General features: G+C 50.4%; 1 protein-coding gene across 1 annotated transcript in view; it reads right to left on the bottom strand.

The window, feature by feature from the left end:
- Positions 1-21214, bottom strand: part of Ampd3 (adenosine monophosphate deaminase 3) — a 37565-nt gene extending 16351 nt beyond the window's left edge. Inside the window, exons 1-5 of the mRNA XM_059251512.1 lie at positions 20994-21214; positions 8400-8604; positions 5856-6015; positions 3323-3542; positions 1355-1484 (exon numbers count right to left, since the gene is read on the bottom strand). Of these exons, the coding sequence (XP_059107495.1) occupies positions 1355-1484; positions 3323-3542; positions 5856-6015; positions 8400-8604; positions 20994-21214 (936 nt within the window). The remainder of the gene's footprint in view (positions 1-1354; positions 1485-3322; positions 3543-5855; positions 6016-8399; positions 8605-20993) is intronic.
- Between the last annotated feature and the right edge of the window lie 3227 nt (positions 21215-24441).

A 24441-nucleotide genomic window follows, 5' to 3' on the forward strand; every position in this document is an offset into this window, starting at 1 on the left:
GGTGCCCCAAACCAGACTGTTGTGTCATAGAGCAGGATCAACCCCAGACTGCCAGGGAACCCCAAGAGTATCTCTGTACTCCCCCGACAGTCTCATACCAAGACACTCTCCCACATCATGGCCAAGGAGCAGCCCAGGGATAGTGAAGGGTAGTCCAGGGATGGCCACAGAACCATATTAGAAGCACAGTCAGCTAGGCCGCCCTGGCCCCAAGCATCAGGAGACAGGCCCAGAGCATTCACACCTGCGGAGGGCAGGGCTGTGCTGGACTTGGTGAGGTGTTTCACTGGCCTGCCAGGTATGTGCCGAGTTCTTAGAGTAACTGAGGCACCACCTGACTGAACACAGTGGCTATTGTGTCTAGTTACGTGGTCTAACCATGACCTTTCACCTCTGCCCCGGCATCCAAGATAGAAGCCTGTCTTAACCCATGAGGCTTACTCTCACTTCTGAAGCCTCTTGGTCCAGTCTGAGACTTATTCTTAAGAAGCCCATCGGCTTCCATAGTTCAGAACCTTCCCACGGTCCTGCAGCCTCCCCACCCCACCCGGCTGTCACCTAAGTTCCAGCCCCACCTACTTGCCCTCTCTCCTTTCTCTCCTCCCTCCTGACATCTGCTGGCATGTGCTGCTCCCTCCACAGGAATGCCACTGTCACTTTCCTTCCCCACACCACACACCCTCCCCTGCTCAGTTCTGGCCTTTCCTTGAAAGCCATTTCCCACCCCATCACAGCACTTGTCTCTGGGACTTCTTATCAGCAGGAAGTGACTCTTGCTCTCCATCCGCCATGCTCAACAAGTCTCAGTGGGTCTTACTTACCTGGAAGAAAGTGTAAAGTCTCCAGGCCAGGATTCTTTCACACACACACACACACACACACACACACACACACACACACACACCTGTCCTTGCTGCCACCTCTGCAGGCAGAAGGTGCCAGAGACACTCAGCCATTCCATAGGTAGAAGAGGGGCAGAGACAGGAGCAGCTCAGTGACTCACTTTAACCTGCCACCTCCTAGTCCAAAGACATCTTGACAGCTTTTCCTCCGTGATGACTCTAACACATCCACTTCCCTAAAAACACCAGTGCTTAACTGTTCGGACCAGTCAGCAGGCTATGTTCCGATGCTGGAGAAAGAGCTGTGCACCAGCAGAGGCATCCCACCACAGATCTAGAGTGGTACCATGCTATCTGAAGACCCAGCTCACCAGTCTTCCTTCTGCACATGCGCATCTCATCATACCAGGCTCCTCTGGCCAAGAAACCTGACCAGCCAGGAGACCTGATGCTCACCCAGCTCTGGCCCTAAACAGACCAGGTGAGTATCTTGAACACTGGCCATGACATACCTTTCTCACATTATAGAAGTCTCTGTGGGGGTTACTCTTCAATTCCTTGAACTCTGACATCTCGTTTAACATCTCATGAAGGCTGAACTTGGATTCCAGAAAGTTCAGTCGCCGGTGACAATAGGTTTTCCTGCAAGTTGGTGAGAGAGAGAGACCACAGTAAGAAGTCACATCAAACAGCGGTTTAGCAACGTCCAGAGAGAGTAGTGACCCCTGGGTGGAAGGGTCAGGCTCTGATAGGATGGAGGAGGAAGAACGGAGATGCTTCCAGCTTCCCTCAGTCCTGGCCTGCATGCATGTGCCATCATGCCTGTGAGGGGACAGTTAAGACACAGGGGCGGAAAGCCCCAACTCTGGGACCCCGTGCAGGTTTTTGTTGTCTTATGTGTTTGGACAGTTAGCACAGGAATAAGCATCCTGGTGCATGACTGAGGAGATGGTAGCACCCCAGACTGAAGTGCATGTAATAAGGCCAGTGTCTGACTGAGCAGCCTTCCTGCTGTCTCCTCACCTCTCCTCGGCCACCCGAATCCTTTAAAGATAGAATTCATGGTCCGGAGTATCAATAAAGCAGTCAAACTATTTGTACAGCCCAGCTACCTTGGAATGCAGAGGCACCAGCCATCCACCCATGACCAACAGTCAGTCCCTAGATCCCAAGACCTAAGGGCTCCTCAACTCTGAGACTCCTGCAGGAAGAGGACATTTTCAGTGAGGGGCGGGTGAGGGACACTGGGACAGAAAGCTTTGTTGGACTGACACTCCAGGCACCCCACCCAGAGAAAGCACTGGCAGAGGAGCTTTCCTCAGCCAGCCAAGGTGAGCATCGCTGCTACAGATGTCTCCCACACCCAGCTCAGCTGCCCAGCCACACAGAATTGACCATAGTTCATGCCATCCTGCTTCCCCAGCATTCCCAAACAGCAGCTGCCTTCTTATCTAGTCCCTAGGCCTCCACAAAGAGCAGCTTCTTGGAGCTAGAGAGGGCTCAGTGGTTAAGAGCACATATTGTCCTTGCAGAAGACCTGAGTTTGATTCCAAGTATGCAAATCCCAACTGCCTGTAACTCCAGCTCCAGGGGACCTGGCTGCTTCTGACCTCCTCATATGCAGATATACACATATACATATAATAAGTGGCAATAATAACATTTTTAATGCCCCCCCACAGCAGTGCCATCGTCTACATGCAGAGACAAGCCCTGGGGTGAGCACAGGGGTCTCAGGGTAGGAAAGGAAGGTTAATGGCACTCTGTCCAGTGTTTGTCCCAAGAAGGACTCTCCTTGACAACTTCTCAGACAAGAGTCACTGCTCACACCCCTGGCCAAGGAAGGCTTCCCAGAAGCTGTCCCTTCCTCTCCGGGCTCTTGATTCTGGCGTCTGATCAGGGAGGACCAAGAGCTAGCTGGCCACCCTCCCCAGTCCTACTCTTTTTTTTCTCAGAGACTACACCCCTCATAGCAAACCCCAAAAGGCAGGAGGATTGAGAGAGACGGTACATGGCACTGTGGCAACCCTTCACTTTCCCAGACTCCTTCACCATTGGTTAGCTCATATCCCTGCCAGGAAGAGAGCCCCCTGCCCTGTCAGCTCCAGCCAAGCCCTTGAGCATGGGTGGGGACACAGAGGGCCCCAGGCTCCCTGCATGCTACTTTCAAAAACACAGAAAGCCCAAGAGCTGAAGAGTGAGTCTTCATTGCTCCCTCCAGGCTCACCCATGCCCCCGGCTGGCAGCTCTCTGTGGTGTTTCCTGGCCTGAGGAGAGGGTGACAGCTGATGTAAGGACACAAGTAGCCACTGCACACAGAAGCTCCCGCACATATGTGTGCAGCGGGGACAAGCAGTAACAACTCTAAGCCTGTACCATCCCCAAAAGGAAAATCCAGGACGGTTTGCATGCATCAAAGCCTGCCGCTCCTTCCCACAGCACCCACACAGTGAAAGGGGGAGCCGGGGTGACTGGCTTACGTGGGGCCATCGGTGATGAGCGCCAGAATATGGCTCATGTCCACGATGTAGGTTTCCAGGTCAGGGTAGGGCAGGCTGTGGGGCTCCTGGCGTTCCAGCATTGTCTGGTTGTCATACACGAAAAGAATGCCTCCCTGCATGCGGACCAGATAGCCCAGGTTGGGGGGCGCATCATCCAGGCAATAAGGGTCTTCTTGGGGCAGTGGGGGAGGGTGGAAGTCTGCAAAACAGGATGAGTGATGGCCAAGTGACACTTGTGCAATCTGTCAGCTTCCCGGGTTTGTTTTTGTTTGTCTGTATAACCCTCAGCACTGCGTGGAATAATTGTTCTTCACACCTTGGTATCAGAAGATGCACTGATTTGTGTTGTTAGCTGCTATAGTCCAGTCTCTAGGCAACCCTATCCCGAGGCTGGCATATCAGTGTGTGTGTGTGTGTGTGTGTGTGTGTGTGTGTGTGTGTGTGTGTGTGTGTGGTGTGTGCGTGTGTGTGTGTGTGTGTGTGTGCATGTGTTCATAAGTGTATGTTTAGCTTAATTAAAATGGACTTCACCTTCGGCTTCCTTGGCCCCCAAGAATGTTTGTTTTATTTTATTTTGAGTTTTTGGAACAGAATGGCTGAGTGTTCTCCCAGTGAGAGAATGGACAACATTGGGAATGTCTGAGGGGAATAATTGCCCCCTCCTCCCACATTTTTTTTTTCTGAGCCCAAGGCAGACAAGGAATTAGACAGAAGCCAACCTGTCCCCCAAAAGAGCAAAAGGAGCAGCGACCAGACCCTTGCCTCCATCCACCCCACCCCCCCACCCCACCCTCCTACCCACCCCATTCCCCGCATCCCCAGGAACTGCCCAGGATGGAGTTGCTTGCCAGCAGGGAACTGGGTTGAGTCAGCCCAACCCAAGCAGTAAAACACCTCCACTATTTCCTGGTTGTGAGATTCTGAAAACCCCTTTGCCTCTCGGATCTGACTCTTCGCCTGAGACACCCCTTACCCAGCAGGCTGCTGGGAGGGCTGTAAAAAGCGTGGGTAGGGAGATGCTTTATAAGCAGGTGTGCCCATAGGGCCTTGCTTCCAATGGCTCGATTTAATGGTTTTTCTTTTGACTTTAGGATTGTGCAGAAGTGTGTCTGTCGGCCAGCATAATACTCAATGAGTTACATGGGATATTCAGCACTTTGTTACTAAGCAGTTGATGATTTTGCCCAGCTGAAGGCTCACAGAAAGGTTCTGAGCATGGTTAGCATAGGTTGGATGTATTAAATGCTTTTTCATCTTAGGACATTTTCAGCTTCCAATTGGTTTTCTGGGAACACAATCATCAGCTGTTGAGAGCATCTGCATTATTAGTCTCTGAGTTCTGGGGCTCCTAATCAGCTGTCTCTGGCCAGGGAATAAACACAGCAAGTCAGCCAGCACCTTGCAGGCCGGCTGCCTGCCACGCAGGAGGAACCTTGGCTCCTGATTGGAAGAAGCACTCAGGGTCCAGGGCAGGGTGTCCTGCCTCAGACTCTGGAACAGGCTGACCCTGAGCTGTGATGGCCACAGAGAAAGCAGAACACAGCAGAGCAGGATGCTAATGACCCATCAGACACAGCAGGAGGCCAGCCCAAGAACCTCTAGATAGTGCTAGTATTGTGTAAGGTGCAAGAGAGTAGAAAAGGCCTGTGTGAAGCCACAGCCCATCCACCCAGAGACTGTGTCACCTTTCCACACTCAAGCCCACGACACAAGGGCCTCCTGCCATACAAAGCACACATCTGACTGTAGTTCCCGCCTGGCCCCTCCAATACTGGGGTCCTGTCCCTCAGACAGACAGGGAAATAGCCTTGGGAAGGCTGAGATTTACCCAGGCCCCTCCCTGGTGGTAATGGATACTCAGCACAGACTGGGCCAGAAACAGAGACAACCTAGCACCCATTACCCCAAGGTGGCCAGGGTTCTGGCCTGGATGCAATCCCCAGCTCCTCTTCTGATCCCCATCCTTGGATTTCAAGGGTGACGGTCCCCATGCCCTTGTTTTAGTGACTTCATTTCCAGCCTCTGCTGCTCCTGGGTCCCTCACTACATCAGGAAGTGTCCTTTCTCATCCCCCTTCCCTAAATTTGCAGCATAAATGTGGCTGCCGTTTATGGAACATTCTAGATGCCAGATCTGTACTAAACACTCCACACACACATTCACACAGCCTTACCCAGGGAGACAGCTTTTGCTGGCATTCCATTTTTCAGACCACAAAACTGAAATTTAGAGATGCAGTTTGCTCAAGGTCTAAAAATTGGCACTATCCAGATACGAATACAAGTGTGTTTCGCTTCACAGTCTGCTTGCTCTGCCCAGGGCACATGGGCACTGTATCTAATCCTACCCAACCCATCCTGTGCTGCCATTTGATTGTACTGTTTCAAACACATCAAGAGTCCCACCCAAAAAAAACACCACTGGTAGAAAAATACGCAGCCAACAAAAAGCCCCAACCAACTCCTGAGTCAGGCCCACACATAGGATCCCACTTGCTCCCAAGACTCCATACCTGGGAGACCCTCTTCCAAAGGTGCACTTTCCCCCTGATGAGCCAGGTACTGGGCTGTGGTCCGTGGGAAACGGTGGTAGGCAAGCCGTGCATACTTCTCCCTGATCATCAGGGCCTTGGCCAGACTCTTGGCAGCCTGTTCATAGTCTTCTACAGTGATCTGCAGCAAGAAGGCATGCAAGAGAGGGTCTGCCCACAAGCCAGAGACAGCTGTGCTTGGAGAGGCCCTGTGCGAGCCTGGCTCCCGTGAACCTGGATTTCAGGACAGTTCCCATCTGACTGATAAGAGGGTCTCACTGGGTGTGATCTGTTTACACAAACACTAGGATTTATGCTGGGTACCTGAGTTCCTTCCAAGAGTCTGGAACTGAGGATGTGCTATGCAGATGTGTGAGGAAAACCAAGTCTCTAATGAGCTTCCCTGATGGTCACTAGGTGTTGGTGCCTCACTGGGAGGGACCCACTGGAGCCTGTCCTGGTATCCCCCAGACCTCACCCTGCAAGTCCCTCTCCTTTGCTGACTTGCTCTATGTCCTTTTTGTAATAAATTAAGACTGGAAGTACAGCCGGGTTCTGCATTCTGAGACCCTGACACAGGAGACACAGGAAGAGAGATAGGGCTGCTAGAAGGGAGACGGGTATTCAGCCTGCACACCCCAGACTGGTCTCAAGGATCCTGATTGAACCAGAAGCCTGTGGCTGCACCCAGCATACAGAGCCTGGGGCCTGTCCCTGGTAAGGATAACCACCATAATTTTCCACTGAGAAACTCCATGAATCCCCAGATGCTAAAAGCAAAACATCTATGTTCTCAGGCTGCTGCTCTGCCAATCCTGAGCTGTCAGTCAATCTGGCAACCACCCCACTCATCAGGTCAGCCGGGCTCTTAGTCACATTTTAGCACTAGATGTTCCATAGGTTTCATTTTGTTTCTTAACTGGGGAAACTAGGCCCAGAAAGGATCCATCACTGCCAGGAGATTACAAAGTCCAACTTCAGACCCTGATCTGACTGATCCACAAAGCCCCAGGATGCTCTCCTCACACTCAGAGGCCTGTGAGATCTCTGGTCACCTTCCCAGCCTCCATCACCCTAGTCACTCAGTGAGGATGAATGTCACTAAGGTCTGTATTTGCTTGATGAGATGCAGATGGACAGGCATGACAGGAGGGAGGGGACACCAACGGCGAGGTGCAGGAAGCCGGAGGAGCAGAGTGAGGGAAGCTGGGCCTGGAATTTTCCTCCTCTGCCTCGTAGCATCATTGGTTTGACTGAAATGTTGTGAATCTACAGATATCTGTGTACTTGTCTTCCAAGACCCTGATATTCACATTTCTCCTAATTGCTTCAGATGCCCTTGGGGTGGATAAATAAAGTGTCATGGGTACAAACCCTCTGGTCTCCCTTGTCCTACTCTGTCACCAGAGAGAAGCAGTCAACATATGTTTTTCTCATTCATTTCCCCAAATCTGACTCCTTGCTTTCTAAAGTGGAAGCAGCTCCCTTTCTGTCTCAAATCCCCACACAAGGGTGTGTTCATTCCTCTCTGCACCTTCCAGGGGACTGGCCTCAGAGCAGCCACAGGGACAGGACAGCAGACACATGCTAAGACAAAGCCATGTCCCCACCCCCAGAAAAGCCAAAGGACTCGGCCTGACAAGGGCCTCAGGAGGTAACCAAGGAGCTCAGAGAAGGTGCAGGGTCCCCGGGAAGGAGCAGCCATTAGCCAAGCTTGTGGGCCCCGCAGGCCTAGTGGCTAGCCCCAGGCCTTCTGGGTACCAGGCTCAGCAAGGTCAGTGAGCCTCTCATAGGCTCACAGCTCCCTAGATATGCACAGAGGGAGGGAAGAAGGGGAGGTAACCGTGCAAGCTCACGTTCCATTCAGCGTGCATGCAGCCCACTTCTGTCCTCTACTCTGCCCACATGCGTGAGGTGGACACCGAGCCCTGGCCAGGAGGCTAAGGCTGAAAGCCAGGAGCTGGCAGAGCAGCAGCCTGGCCACAAAAGAACTGCATTAGTTCCCATCTAAATGCCCATCCCCAGGAAGTCAATATGCATGTGGTACAACCACACAATGAAATGCTATGCACTCCTAAAGAAGAACAAGGGAGCTCTTTCATAAATGACTATAGAATCATCTCTAAGGGGATTGTTGAATAGAAAAAGTTTATTCATTTTCTCATCAAACGCCTCTCTTGCTGGTTGAGGGATTTCTAGCCTATATTTAAAGATTTGACCTAAGCTTGTAAGAGCTAATTTTACACCAGTCAATGCCATCACGTAGTCTCCATGGACACTGGGAATGTTGACGGATCTAGTTGGTACCCTTCTCAGAGGGCAGAGTTCTGGGCTGGGGAACACACAGAACTGACTGAGCACAGCCACAGCCCCAGCACGCCAGCCTGAAGCCTTTGGTCTTGCACACCAGGATGGGGCAGCTCCTGAGACATGCCCACACCCCAGAGTCTCCACTAGGGGCCCTCTTCCACCACCTCCCAGACACACACACACTGGGCCAGCCTTCAAGGGTGCGTATGACCTTACCCCCGCACAGTAGTCTCCACTGATAGTGACCCGCTGATACTCGGGCATGGCATAGGGTGCTGGCCCAGGCTTGGAAGTGGCTCCGGGGACCAGAGGGGTTACAGGAGACACAGCCGGACTGACAGTTGGAGGGCCCTTCCAGTCTTGTTGTGTTGGCATCTGCAGGGACAGAGACTGCGACCGGATCATCTTGAAACTCTTCTTTCTAAGAGCCAAGAACAAGGGACAGGGGAGACATCAGCTGCTAACAGGGAGAGTCTCGGGAGGCAGAAAATGCCACTGCCGTCAATCACTGGTGCTGGGTACCACTGAGAAGCTTCTGGTGGGCTAGGGAGATGCTCAGTGATAAAGCACTTGCTGCACAAGCATGAGGACCCGGGTTCAGAGCCCCAGCATCCACATAAGAGCTGGACATCACTGCGGGCGTGGGTGACCCAGCACAAGTGGACCCCGGGGCCGGGGGGCGGGGCATCTCTCTGGTCAGTCAATTTAGTTGAAATAGAGAGCTTCGGGTTTGGTGAAGAGACCGTCTCAAAAACTAAGGTGGAGCTCAACAGAGGCCGACATCAGCCTCTGGCCTGCACCCCCGCACCTGCACACACACAAGGTTCTGGTTGCTTATGACTTCCTCGATCCAGCCTTCCAGACACTGTGCCTAGGGTCATGCCTCACTGCTGTGGGTGGGGTTTTGGGGACTCACGGCACATAATACTGGGTCAATGTGACAGGGAACAGACAGACAGACAGACAGACAGACAGACAGATACAGACCACACTGCAGGGGCTCCACTACCACAGTGCATGGACATGGAAATGACACTGGGTCAGAGAGGCATTCCCCAAGGTGTGGGCAGCACACTCTCTTCAAATAAGCCGAACCCTAAGCCCTGACAAAGGAAATCTCCAGGAAGATTATGGACAGGGACACAAAGACACAACATTGTATTTTAGTTACAAATCTAGACACAGGAACCAGAAGGGATGGGAGTAATCAATCTGTCAACCTCCTTGGTTAGGGCCCAGAGACAGGGGCCTTACACAAAATCACACAGCATGGCAGCTGCTTTCTCCAGCCATTAGGCAGCTTCTCCTTCCTCAAGCCTGGCGTTTGCTGCCCTGGCAGCAGCCGGAGCTGGTACAGATCTGCATGTGTCTCTGCTATAGGAGAGGAATTGACCAGCACCAGTGTGAGGCCTGGCCCCTGGACCTCCAGTTCCGGCACCGAAAGACAAATCCTCAAGGCTGGTTTAAAATGCTGCAAGTTCATGGCAAGTCGGATTTGTGATGACTTCCTTTGTTAACAAAATCAAAAATGTTTCAGTTGACATCACTCCAAGGCCTGGGATCCTCAGGAAGGAATTACTCAGCACTGGGATAATGCCAGCAGCAGCAGCTGGACTCACCCTCTGACACTGTAAGCAAGTCCCCAATTAAACGATTTCTTCTGTAAGTTGTCTTGGTCATGGTGTCTCTTCACAGCCATAGAAAAGTAACTAAGACATCCCTGGTGACGCTGGGTGTGGGAAATCAGTCCATCCCAAGTGGGCCCATGCTCACCCAGAAGCAGTCAGCTTCCAGCTGGCACTGTCCAGGTCTCCTCCCTGCCCAACCTTCCAGAACCCAGTTCACCCTTCCTGCTTGCCATGGGCCTCTCTGGCTCTCACTTGTCTACCCTAAGGACCTGTGTTCCCACCTCCCTGAGACAAGGCTGCTTACAGCTGAGAGATGGAACTGGCCCCTTCTCAGGAGGTACCTTCCCGGGGCTCCCATGGCTGACAAACCAGGCTGCCTCAGGAACCTCAACCAGAAACTCTGGAAACCCCACCCCAGGTTTCCCCTGGCCTGCTGTCCTTCATCTGGAACTTAGCCAACACCCTGCACCAAGGAGAACAGATGCCAGTGTGGGCCAGCCAGCCAGTCCTGGCTGTTAGATGCACCCTGAGCACAGAGGTTCCCCTAAGGGCATCATCTGGACATCTTGACTCGGCTCAGCTCATCCCATGAGACTCCAGTTTCTGTGTCACATCCATGCCTGTCAATCACTTTCATCTCTATACCAATATCATCCTCTTATACCTCAGTCTAGCCTGGGGTGTAGCCCAACTGAGAAGAAGCAATGGGTAACTTCTCAGGTGAGCAACAGGTAAGAAAAGTTAAAAAAAAAAATCTGGAAGACTGCCTAAGTCAAGAATCTATTAGGCTTCTTCTATGAATGCCCTAAAAGGAATGAATACATCTGTTCCATTGAGGAAGCCGGTACCCACCAGCTGGTACCCAGAGAACTCTCCTCTTGCCCATATTCACTGTGGCTCTAGCCAGACCGTCGCACATGGGTGGGGATATGGCTCAGTTGGTAGGGTGCTTGCCTAGAATTCATTAAAGTCCTGAGTTTGATCCCCACTACCACATAAATCAGGCATGGTCACACACACACACACACACACACACACACACACACCTGTAATCGAAACAATCAGGGGGTTAGAGATAGACCGATCAGAATTAAAGGACATCATGTGATATTCAGCGAGTTCAAGGACAGCCTGGGCTACATGAGACAGACTGTCATACAAAAACATTCACAGGCTGAGAGCTCACACTTAAAAGTCCAAGGGTAGCTGGGCAGTGGTGGCGCACGCCTTTAATCCCAGCACTCGGGAGGCAGAGGCAGGCGGATCTCTGTGAATTCAAGGCCAGCCTGGTCTCCAAAACGAGTCCCAGGAAAGGCGCAAAGCTACACAGAGAAACCCTGTCTCGAAAAAACCAAAAAAAAAAAAAAAAAAAAGTCCAAGGGTAGTTTAAAATGGCTGGGTCACCTCTTCAGGGCTACCATCCTGGAGAGGGGCAGGGTAGGGGATAGAATCACCATCAGCTAATCACTGAGTTGGCATCTGGAAGCAGAAATTAAATTGTCTATTGCTGTGTAACAAATCACCACAGACTTGGTGACTTGAACCAATGCCCACTTGTGACTCCCCAGTTCTGCTGGTGAGAAGGTCAGCTGGGATTGGCAGAGCTCCAAGCTCGGGCCATCCAAAGGCCAAAACAGACATCGGCTGCACTGAGCTCCCCGGAAAGAATTCTCTTCTAAGATCAGTCAGATTGTTGGCAGAATTCAGTTCTGCATGACTGTGAAGACTGAGATCCCCAGTTCCCTGGTGACTTGGCCAGAGGTCACCTTGGCCCCTACAGACAGCACTCTGATCCTTGAGGAGGGCCCTCTGTCTTCAGTCAGGAAACTCCTGAGTGTTCTGTATTCCCAGTCTCTCTGACTTCCCCCTCTGTTCTTAGCCTGGACAAGCGTTGTTTTGACAGCCTTTGTAATTAGATCTGGTCCACTGACAACCTCCCTCCCCACCTTAATGTCAGGTGATACCTTTCCTGCAGGGTAATCACAAGAGTGAGAGCTTATACATGCAGAGTCTGGAGATCAGAGCACGGCATCTTGGTAGAGAGAGACGTTTAAAAAATTCTGCCTATGGGGTATGGAGAGAAAGCCCAAGGGTAGAGTGACTGCCACACAATCATGAAGATCTGAGTTCAGATCCCAGAACCCTCATACAATCTGGGAGTTGGTGACACATGCCTGTCCCAGCCCTGGAAGGCAGAAACAGAAGAATTCTGAGGGTTTGCAGGCCAGCTGGTGAGTCTAGATGGAATGGCTACCTTTAGGGTCAGTAAGAGACAGTGTCTAAAAGAAATAAGGCAGAGAGCCACAGAGAAAGACATCTGACAAAGACCTCTGGCCTCTACATGTGTGTGCGTGCGCGTGCGCGTGCGCGCGCGCGCGCGCGCGCGCACACACACACACACACAAGATTAATCAATTGATTGATTAGTTCTGCCTACAGTAGACCATAGACTAGTATACTAGTATGCAGACGTGTGCATATGTGTGTGTGTGCACATATACCATACACACACTCTTTCCCTCACAAGGCTGTATGAGCCCTGCATGTGTCACAATAATAAAAAGTCATGCAGAAGTACCAGAAGCTTCAGCAGACTTAGAGAACCAGAAGGCCTCTGGCCGGAAGACCTGACAGACTTATGCGCCCAGCCCTACATTCCTGAGTGAAGCATCATTTAGTAAACATTTACCAAACACCTGTCCCTGGCCAGGCCAGTGCAAACACTCACGGAGTCGAACAAAGTGTGACCTGTTGCCACTGATATAAAACACTTCGTCACCAGGGACTCAACCGTCTGTCCACAGCCCACCTGTCACACCTTGTGCTAGCCTCTAGAACACCAGGGTTAGCCAGCTCACTCTGGCACAGCTGGCCTGTTCCTTCCTTCCTCCAACCACCCGGCAGAAATCGCCTGCTTGCCAAGGCGCTGGCAGGGTTTGCCACTGTGAAGGCACCAATTTCATACCGAGCCTGAGGCCTGGGCTTGGTAGCAGCTTCATCTTCACAGGCCATAGGGAGCTTCTTACAATAAGGTAAGCTGGTGTGTTCTCTCCTGGTACCAGTCCAGTGTCCCCACCTACGCTACAGCCCTTCCTTGGCTATCCCTGCCGTCCATTATGTTCCCACTCCTACTCGGCCCATTCCCCCAAAGCCTTCCCATAACATCTGATTCACATACTAAACCCAAGTCCAGAAGTTATCATGGAGGGTCTTCTCAGAGCCTCCTGAAGCCTCTGCTCTTGTGCGTCTGTCCAAGGCCCGCTAGGGAAGCAGAAGAGCCAAAACAAGGCTCTCCCCAAGCTCTCAGAAATGCACAGTGAAGCAAGGGGCCACTCGTGACCCCACTCTATAAACTTCTGAGGGCCAGGTCCTGGGTAATGACAGGTACATCAAATATAACCTCAGATTCCACAGGCTCACTAGGATCACAGAGGTGGGCTGGAAAGTTGGACAGATGTTGAACATGCAATGTGGTCATGTCATGGGATATTTTGGGATCCCAGAGGAGACACCTAATCCAGACTGGGCATAGGAACAATGGAGCAACAGGGACAGAGGGGGGGGCGGGCTCTTCAGAATGGCAGGTTTTGGGGGTTCATCCCACAGCATACTAGTTCATCCTAGTGGTCCCTCCACTCCAGATGAAAAGCAAGACTAAAGCTGGGGGCAGCAACCAGCAAAGAATGGTTAATAGCAGCACGCTGTGCTTGCCAGGGCGTGGGCCAGGTCTCTGCACTTCCACAGACTCGGCTGCTCTGGTGGCTTATCGTGGTTACCGAACTGCTCCACATGGAAATGAGACCCCTGTGTAAGGAGAGGAGCGGCTGAAGAGCTGGCACATGCTGTCCACCTGACACCAGAGATCCCAGCCTACGTGGGGAGGACATGAAAACAGCTGGCAGTGGGGCACGCTGCGTGCTAACTGCCCTGAGGGTGCCTACAGACAATGTGTAGGGAACAGGGGCAGAGGCCGCTCGTTCTGTGGACATGGCCTGGTGACCCGCAGCCTGACTAGGAGGGTGCAACCAGAAGCCCATGAGCTGCAGAGACTCACAAGCCCTCCTTCCTTATTTGTCTTAGGTCCCTCTTGATCACCGGAAGGCTTCTTTTTTCGTCCTTTCCCAGCCTGACCAAGGACAGACCCCATTTGCCTCCACACCCTTCCCCTGGCCTCATCACACTTTGCCCAGCCCTGCCCAGCTGTCTTTCTTCCTGAAAGACCCCAGTGGTCAGAGAAAAGCACAGTCCTTACTGCAATTTATTTACTTTGTAAGTATGTACATGCATGCTCGTGTGTATGTACATGTGTGAGGTAGGTATGCATATGTTTCTGTGTATGTATGTGGAGGCCAGAGGTCAGCATCAGTTGTCTTCCTTAATGGTTCTCCACCTAAGCTTTTGAGACAGGGTCTCTCACTGAACCTGGAGCTACCAATTCAGCTAGCCTGGCTGGCCAGCAAAGCCAGGGATCCTCCTGCCTCCACCCCTGCAGAGGTGCAATTGTAGGTGCATACAATCATGCCCACTTTCTTTATGTAGGTGCTGAGGGTCAAACTCAGGACCTCATGCTTGTACAGCAGGCGCTTTAAAAATGGCATCATCTCCCCAGCCCCTTTTTACTGCCCTTTATAGTTAATGTTATAATCTCTATACTTCACTGTAAAAGCAGATGAATCGGATGTTTCAAATAAAGCTTTGTCGATAACTATGAATCTAAAAAAAAAAAAAAAGAGTTATGCACTCTGGTTTAGTAAGATTCATAAAACAAGATAATTTAATGGCACTTCAGCTATACTCCGCTCAATTCATAACAAATACTATTTATCGATTTTACTCAAAACATTCTCAGGGAGGCAGCTGTTCTAAATAGCCAAATGCTTCCCCTAAGTCTGCCCCCTTTATATCCTGACTCTTTAAAAATAATTGTCCGAGGCATTCCTTGATGAAATCCCTAAATCCCAAGCTCTTGGTCAGAGCACTCAGGACATTATTTGAAATTCTCCCCGGCTGACTCAGGCCATCCTCATGTTATCCAGGCACGATCTCAGAGACGCTGTGTCCCTAGACTTCTAGGCTTCCAATGCTTGTATTTACTCTTTGTAATTGTTGTCTCCTCTCTCCCTGCTGACTACCAAACAAACAAGAACAAATGCAAGGGCATGCTCCCAGCACTGTGCTCGCCTATCATGGGTGTTAGTCCATTTAATCAGTTAATTCTCCTGAAGCAGGTCCTTTGATCATATTCTTGTTACGAACCAAGAAACAGGCTCAGGCCACAAAAAACACGTTCCTAATTTTCTTTCTTTCTTTTTTTTTGGTTTTTCGAGACAGGGTTTCTCTTTGGAATTGTGGTGCCTGTCCTGGAACTCGCTCTGTAGACCAGGCTGGCCTTGAACTCACAGAGATCCACCTGGCTAGTTTTCTTGTTCAAATCTACCATGGTACTGAAAAGCAAGATAGATATACTTATCAGAACATGTCCTAAAATAAGGAGACAAGATCAGAGGTAGGAGTATCTAAGAGGTGACTGGTCAAGGGCATCCGGTTTCTTCTGGGAATGATCACAAAGTTCAAGGCCTGGACATGGTGGTACACATCTGTAATCCCCATACTCAAAAGGCTGAGACAGGCGGACCATGGGCCCATGGTCAGTCTCATAGCAAGACATTCCTCTCTCTTTCAATCATATACATTCATTATATTGTTTATGTATATATGTACACACACACAGACACATAATTAAAGCTAGGCTTTGCAGTGTGCACCTGTAATTCCAGAAGGGGACACTGAGGAACGCTGAAGTAGAAGGACTGTCAGGAGTTTGAAGTCAGCCTGGGCTGCATAATGAGTACCAGACCAGCCAGGGATACAGAGCAAAGCCCTGTCTCAAATAAACAAAGTTAATGAATTAAATTAAAAATTTAAATAATAATAATATATTCTCAAACTGATCACGACACTGGTGACATGTGAGTCAATACACTAAAAGCCGGTGAACTTTGCACACGGTAAGCGGGTGGACTGTATGGCCCATGAGTGATCTCAGCATAGCTGTAAAAGAAAAGGAAGAGGGAAAGGCAGAAAGAGACAGGAGAGATGCAGGCACTCTGGTATGCACACAGGTTGCTCAGAACATTTTCCATGGTGTTCTCAAAGTTGGCTGAGTTCCAACACATGCATTAGTAGGACAGGATCGCCGCTGGTGTTGGGGTCAGAGGGAGTTAAGATTGAGACTCCGGTCATCACCTTAGCCGGGGCTGGGTCAAAAACTTCTAGAGTCGGACCAAGCAGTTTATTTATTTGTTTGTTTGTTTTGACACATTTAAACCCAGTAAGATTTGGGGGAATGTCTCCTCATGACAATTACCACAACAAAGCTTCAGGAGTGGCTACATCGAAACTTCCTTGGAAAGTATATCTTTGTAGAAAGGCACCTGTGACCTTTGGCATAAGAATGAGTTTTACTGACTGAGAAAGTGCTCAGGCATCTGGGCCTAGGGAGCAAGGGTTTAAAGATGTGTTCAATTAATTGAGAAGGCCGAGGACCTGGGGCCTCTTTCATAAGGATGGGTTCCATTTACTGAGAAACAAAGCTCAGGATCAGGGCCTAAACAATGCTCAGGATTTGGGGGATTCAGAAAGGCTGGCTCCATAGAATCGCAAAAAATCACCAGGTTTTTAGACAACATCTACCCTGTCCTTCCAGTTGAACAGGCATCAGTCATGTCCTTTCCTTGAAGAAAAAAGCCTGCATGTTTAACAATTCTGGTTTTTCTAATGCTTTCTGTAAGCTGTGCCTTCTACATGCTAAGAAACACCTGGGAGCCTCACAGGGACACAAGACCCTCCAGCAACCCCAGGGCCCCCCAGTCTGGGCTCGCCTCCAGACTTTACTTTCGAAGGCAGCTGGCCCTCCGTCCTTCAGACCCTCATCCACCTGCCCAGCAGAAACCTAGCTGTTGTCAGCGCAGACAGCCCTCGGGGAGTGGTCTGACAGATCTGGGCCCGACCTACAAAACTAGCAGCCTTGAGCTGGTCCCCAGCTCCACCCGGCTGTGTCTAAGCCCTGCCCTGTTCCAAGAGCTGGCAATCCTACATGGCAGGGTACCAAGGGCCAGGTGCTCATCTTTCCTGCTCACAGCTCAGCTTCTGACTTGTGCCTCTATATTAGACTTAAAGAGAGTTGTAGGTGTTTTGTTTTGTCCAAATAAGAGAAGAAAATATGGTGCCATAAGAAGAGCCTTCTGCAAGCACCACGGCAGTCGGAGCAGACGGTACGGGGAGGGGTGTGTCCCAAACTAGAAGACCCATTTTGTGTCTCAGTTAGAAATACAGACTCACAGATTGGGGATCTGGAGACCTGCTGCTGCCGTCAGGCCTGAGTCTGGTCCCAAGACTCCTTGTCACCACTTAGCTCGGAATATCGGGAGGGATCACTGATGGACGAGGAGCTGGGACGGTACCGTCCCTGGAGATGTTGGTATCTGAATGGCTACACAGAGGCTCCTCCAGTGAGCAGTGAAGTAAAGAGACACGTGAGTGTACTCAGCCCCAGGGGTCCCTAGGACATCTGACAAACAGTCAAGGGTCCAGCTATCTTTTAGAAATGAAGCTCTGGCTGGATTTCCTCTACATGTCACTCAGGAGCAGCAGCTACATCCCGGGAGCAGCATCAGGGGTCACTTCAGAGGGCAGGACAGTGTCCTGGCCACAGTGTGAGATCACAGGATGTGTCCCATCACTACTGTGTCCTTGTGCAAGTCGATTCAACTCCAAGAGTACCCACCCACTCCAGGTTTAATATGAGAAGGAAGGGAGGGACGGAAAAGTGGGAGGCCTAGGACTGAACTCACTGTCAGCATCCAACAGCAGTGGGTGCTCTTGCCGCCAATCTCAGGAGCAGGAAGCCTAAGCCCTTTACATATGCTAATTCCATCATTCTTCAAAATGCCCCGTAAAGACTGTCCATTATCCTCCACCACCACCCCCCTTTAGATGGGGAAGAACCTGAGGCCCAGAGAGGTTTCTTATTTTGCCCTGAGTCACAGAGCATGCTAGTGAGTGGCAGAACCCAGCTGTCACGTGCAGGGTGGCAATGGGGAGGCAGGACACCTCTTCTTTCCTGACACCTACTGGTCTCCAACCTGGCTAAGGCCTAGACTGGACCCTGGGAAGTGAGAGGCAGATACAGTTCCCAAGCCAGGGAATCAGATGGAGACAAACCAGGAAACTTCCACCTAGCAGGAAAAGACAGAATACATTTCTGGAGAGTTTGCGGCCAACTCTCTGGAGACCATAGAGAGCCATTTGGATCAAGAGTAACAAAGCTTCCATTTTGCTCTGGGTCTGGGCTCTGATGGGAAAGTACAGGCTCCCTCTGAAGATGTCTATGGAAACTTGCCTCAGACACTTATTATTCTTGGTAATTCCAAATGCCAGGGACTCCTGCTTTCATTAGGAAGGCCCAGAATGCCCTATTCACAGCACACAGAAGGCCCTGCCGAGCATTCAGCCCCGAGGCCAGTCCTTGTGATGCCAGGGCAGTGTAGACAAGGGACACCATAGTCTGACTCTTTTTCCTTTGCAGGAACGAACATGGCAGTAGGTCTGAGGCCAGCTACCTCCCGACACAAGGATGGCACTCAGTGGTTAGCGATGACCCCTTCCTTCAAGGGCTCAAGGCACATCTGAGGAAAGAGACTGATCTTACAGATGGCCAAGCTCTGCCTCTGCTTCTCTATACAAATATCAACTTCATTCTTCCAAGGAAATGCCAAAATCCTATCCTGCCAAGAAAAAAAGGAAGTGGGGCTTGTTTTCAAAGGGAAGGACCTCTGTGTTAGGGATATGGTTCAGTCTCAGCTGGTAGAAGGCTTGCCTCGCATGCATAAAACCCTGGGTTCCTTCCTCACGACCATATAAACCAGGCATGGTGGCTCATGCCTGTAACATCAAAACTTAGGAGGTAGGGGCAGGAGGATCAAGAGTTCACAGCCAGCCTGGGCTACATGAGACCTTGCCTAAAAAAAAAAAAAAAAAAAAAAAGTTAAAAAAGTAAAATGAGGACCTTGTGAGGTCTGTCCAGGAGCAGTATTCAATGAGGTTCTAAGGTCCAAGGCATTCTTAGCTGCTGAAGTCTGCAGAGTACAGGGCAGACAGGGACCTGGCTAACAGCCCCGCTAGAGACTCCTGGATGCCTTATTCCTCTATAATTCTCCTTGCCTAAGAAAATAAGAAAGTGAGAACTTCCCCATTGCTCTTACCTGAGACCCATACTGTTTATTAGGAGTACAGGCTAGCCTGATGGGTCCCCGCTCATCTCCAGCCACAGGCAGAGGGCCGCTCCCTCTGATTAAATGGGCTTCCTGGGAGGTGTGAGGGCCCATGGCTCTGGTTAACTTGTCTGCCTGTCAGGCTGCCACATGCCAAACCACAGCTAGACTTGAAATGTCAACTAAAACCACCCTCGACTACCACATCTTCCAATAGTGCACTTTCATTCTCATTTGCACCCAATTCCCACCACACACATAACACACACGCACACGCACAAGCACACACATGTACACACACACACGCACATGCACACGCACACACATGTACACACACACACACTTCCTTATTCATCCACATCATAGCACTTGTACCACTCTTAGGCCCGTTTGTCTCCAATCCCGTCTACGCCCTCTCCTCTCTTTCCCAGGGTGTCATGTGGCTTCTGAACTAGATTCAGCAGATACTGTGAGAACACAGAAGGTCCAGGAAGGGTAAAGCTGGGGACAGAATCCTGGCCCTCCTCTCAGCCCTGGAGACAGCTCTTAGCCGCTGCCTAGTCCAGCTTCCCCAGGTGACCCCAGCCCCAGATGCAGCCACAGCACATCTTTCTATCGTCGGTCTCACCTAGAGGTGGTGACTGTCCTCTACTACATGTCACCTCTGGTAAATCTCTCCCATTTGTATTCTCAGATCTTCGGGAGCCATATAACCAATTTCTTACATGGTAATTCTATTTCCAGTATTTGGGTGGTTTCTGTTTTCTGGTTAGACTCAGACTAGTCCAGTCCTTATCATAACTTGTCATTCTTGTACTAATTTATACAGTTACTTAATTCTTGTCCCCACCCAGTGTGAGCTCCATGGGGCAGAAACTTTATCTATAGTGCACATTGGGACACCTGCAGTCCCAATGCATGCTTGGCAAACAGTGAAGCATGTTAACAGAAAATGAAAACAAGTAAAACTAGTGTTTTACCTAAGTTCCCAAAGAGGGAAATGCTATGTGAAAATGGTGTGTGCTTCCACCTACAATCTGTTGCCATGGCAGCAGCAGGGGAGCCTGGGAGATGGCTCAGGTGGTAAAGTGCCCATGGCACAATCATGAAGTCCTGAGCTCTGTCCCCAGGACCCACATAAACAGCTGGGCCTGGTGTTATATGTTTATAATCCCAGCACACGGGAGGCAGGGACAGGCAGGTTCTTGGAGTCAGTTCACAGGTCAGCCAGTCTAGCTTAGCCAGAGAGGCCCAGGTCGCAGTGAGAGACCCCAAAAACAAGGTGGAGGTCGGAGGGGTGTTCCAGCAGTTAAAATCTTGCACTGCTCATTCAGAGGGCTTCACACACACACACACACACACACACACACACACACACACACACACACACACGAATAGATGTTAGGGCTGAAGAGAGAGTTCAGCAGTTAAAAGTTCATACTGCTCTTCCAGAGGGCCAAATGCCACTTTAGGCAGCTCACAACCACCTATAGTTCCAGGGGATCAGACAGGCACACTCAAACATGTATATACCCACACATAGACACACATGCCTACACAAAATTTAAAATTAAAAATAAAATAAATCTTCCAATACAAAACAAGGTAGACATTTCTGAGGAACAGCACCTGAGGCTGACCTCTGACCTCCACATGTAGGTGCCCACACATGCCTGTGTACCCCCCACACATGTACTTGCATGCACATGAACATGCACAATCATCAGAACAGTGGCTTTTGATCTTTTCAAGCAGGCAGAGGCAGCAAAGCATCCTTCAATAAATAGCTGTGAGTTAAGTGGCCTTGGTTAAGAAAGCACCAGAGACCCAGGGACATGTCATCTCCCTCAGATGTCCCAACTCAGGTCACACAACTCAACGCACATGAAAGCTGGGTCATGGGAACGAACCTTTTTGCCGTCTCCACAGACTTCTGCTCTGCCAGCTCCTTCTGGAGCTCTCTCTCCTTGGCTTCCTTCTGCCCGATGGGACAGTCCTCGGGGACAGTGAACAGGGACATAACATCTTTGCTGTCCTCTTCTCGGAGCACCTTAGCGAACACCTTCTCTGCCAATAGCCGGACTTGCTCGTCCAAATCGGACATGTTCAACTTGGGGAACTGGCGAGGCATCTCGGCTGAAAAGAAAGAACAAGTGTGAGCTTTCCTGGCTTTGTGGATGTCCCGAGTCCCCAGAGTGAAGAACAGAAGGCCACTGACCCCAGGCCTGGTCCTTGAGTCAGCTGTGGATATGGAGATGGATTCCCAGAGCAAGCCCAGCAGACCAGATTGCAAAATTAGTTTCATAAGTAAGTGGGTGTGAAGCACCCAGGGCGGCTCACATTTCATAAGCAGCAAATGTCAGAAATCAAAGAACGGACTAATCATCTAGGCTCCTCTGTTTCTCCAACCTGTGGGAATGGGCAGCCCCACCCTCCTAACTTCACTTCCAAAACTGAGGGGCTCAAGAGAGGGCTCAGAACAACCCTTCTCCAGTCTGCCAGGGGCCACCACCGCCACAGCACCACCCCAGTGCACACCCACTCCTCCAAGAGGGAAGGCCCAAGCTCAGGGCTAACCATGAGCTTCCGTAGAGCCTGGAGATATCCAGGAGTACTCTTCATGCAAGAAATAAGGCCTTGTGCTGAAAAGAAGGACTCTGAGACCAAAATCCCAAGTTCCCCCCAACCTTCCAGAACTATCTAACGGGACACAGCAAATACAACAAAGGCTTTGAACAATAACATTCTTTACGAAGCTGAAAATTCACTTCCTAAAAGAAGCTTTCCTCATCCTCTTTACATGTTGTCCCCCCCACACACACACCTTCCTCCCTTCTCCCTCACTGTCCTGAGCATATTCACTGGGTGCATTCACCTTGTCAACAGTCCAGATGCCTTCCCTGGGAGCTTTGTAAGATGGCGGTGGGGGGCAGGTTGTCCCACCCACCTATTACCAGTTTCTTTAAGGATGTTTCAGGTGGTTTTGTTGGCCAGGCTAGATGAGGGTGGGATGGGCCTTGCTGCTCTCCATCAAGGACAGGGAACAATTACAGGGGCAGGGATCATTAGGCCATTTTGGGTCAGTCACTCTTAGGTCTCAAATTTTTCTCATCTGTGAGATTAAGGGACAATGTAAATGGTCTCTAGGGCCCTCTTATTGTAAGTGGCGCAATTCTAGGTAGTGGAGAGGTTTCCTGTGCTGGAGGTTCAGTGCACTGGTCTTCTCTGTGGCATGTGGGGCTAATTCATGACACACACAGGAAGGAAGAAAACGGGTTGGTAATGGGCAGTCAGAGCCGTGTCTGTGGTCTTGATTCTGAAACCAAATCCCTCCCTCCCCCACACCCCAGGAATGTGCCTTTCTTGGGCCTCTCAGTCTAAGGAAGATGAGAGGAGGAGGGGACCTCAGCATCCAACCATGAGGGTCCAGGGAGGAGCAGGGACCACACACCAGCCAAGAACAAGCAGAAGCCTGTCCCCTGCGGGGAGGAAGAGGAACAGAGCTGGCTGTGTGGGAGGCTGGGGGCTGACAGAGCAGAGGCTCAAGACAAGGTGACAGGGAGGGTGCTCGGGCAGCACCAAGAGCCCAGCTTGGAAGGCAAGTGGGAACAATGTGAGCCCTGGCCCCCAGCTCCTAGTCCATTGGTCAAGAGCAGTACCCCAAACCTCACGTCACATCTCAGACGTACATGCAGGGAAACCCAGACAAAGGGCAGCGGACACAATGCTGCTGGAGAAGTGAACCTTCCTGAAATCACCAAGAAAATAATCTGAACTAGGAAACAGGAGCAGCCACATCTTTAAAATCCTATGAAATAATAGTAAATAAGGAATTAATATACAAAACTGTGCTGTGCTTTGATTACAATGATATAAAAATGCATTCCTTTATGATCAGAGCCATGGGACTGTTATACACTCAAAATGACCAGATGCCATGGGAGTGTTACACACTCAAAACAACCTGATGGCATGGGACTGTTACACACTCAAAACAACAGGATGGCATGGGACTGTTACACACTCAAAACAACCTGATGGCATGGGACTGTAACACACTCAAAACATCAGGATGGCAGGGAAAAGCTGTTTGGGTTTGGATTGCTTTGTTTTTATTTTTGTTTAAGATAGAATCTTGCTATATAGCACAGACTAACCTGATATTCACTCTAGTCCAAGCTGGCCTTAAATTTGCAGCAATCCTCCTACCTCAGCTTCCTGAGTTCTGGGACTATAATGTATAAGCTGCTATACCCAGCTGGGATATCTCATTTTAATAGTCAATGCAACTATAGTTTCATTTCTTATTTTCATTTTGTTTTTTGAGCTCACTTGGATGGCCTGCAACTTGCTGTGTAGACGAGGCAGGTCTTCAACTCACAAATCTTCCTGCCTCTGCCTCCTGAGCGCTGGTTTAAAAGCGTGTGCCACAACACCTAACTACTTTCATTTTTAAGATACTAAGATAATAGAAAGAAAATGGATGGCTTGAAGACTCCATAAGAGGACAGTAAGTCAAACGTCTTCCTCCAAGGTTTGACTGTTGGGCCCTCTCCTGCCTGACCCACACAGAAAGGTACCGGCCCAGAGGGGTTGGTACCACAGAGACGCTCTCTGCCTAGGTCCTATGCTGTGTACAACCACCCTTCCACCCAACAGATGCACATAACCTGAGCCTGACACACCACTCTGGGCCTCCTCAGGAAGGGGCATTTGGGACAGTCCTTATGCCTCTATGTCTTCTTACACAGCCCGCCATCTCCACCCCTGAAGCACTGTTTCCTAAGTCAACCAGACATACTCTTCACACATCTTCCTTACACTTGATCTTCCCCCTTTTTCCTCAGCTTGAACCTGCCTTCCTCAAACTGGGCCCCAAGAGAAGATACACCTCCTGGTTAGGCGGGGCCTGAGAGCAATAATGGAGGAGACGCTGCATTCCCCAGGTCCACCAGGCACACAGGAGACTCTAGGATCATGAAATAGTGCTTCCCCGTTAGGGCCCTTTCCTTTTTCTCTCTTAAGTTTTTATTAGTGTAAATATGTATGAAAAATGTATGAAATAACAGGTTTCATGATGTCACTTTCGTGCATGTGATGTATTTAGCCATTTCCCCACACACGTTATCTCTTCCCTCCTGCCCCCTCCCACCAAGATCCTTTTCTTTTCAGAACTTGCAGGAGGCGGCTAACAGATCATGACAAGTGTCCCACACAACTGGTGAGGACTTTGGTCCCAGTCTTGCAAATGGACCTCAGTGGGCCCTGACCCCTGCAGCACATCTGCTGCCTTCTGGCCATCCTGGATGGATACCCTGCCGTCCCTCCCCCCCTCAAACTCCTAGCACCTGCCAGGCC

Source organism: Peromyscus eremicus, chromosome 1 (assembly GCF_949786415.1).
Source record: "Peromyscus eremicus chromosome 1, PerEre_H2_v1, whole genome shotgun sequence".
In the NCBI taxonomy this organism is placed as follows: Eukaryota; Metazoa; Chordata; class Mammalia; order Rodentia; family Cricetidae; genus Peromyscus; species Peromyscus eremicus.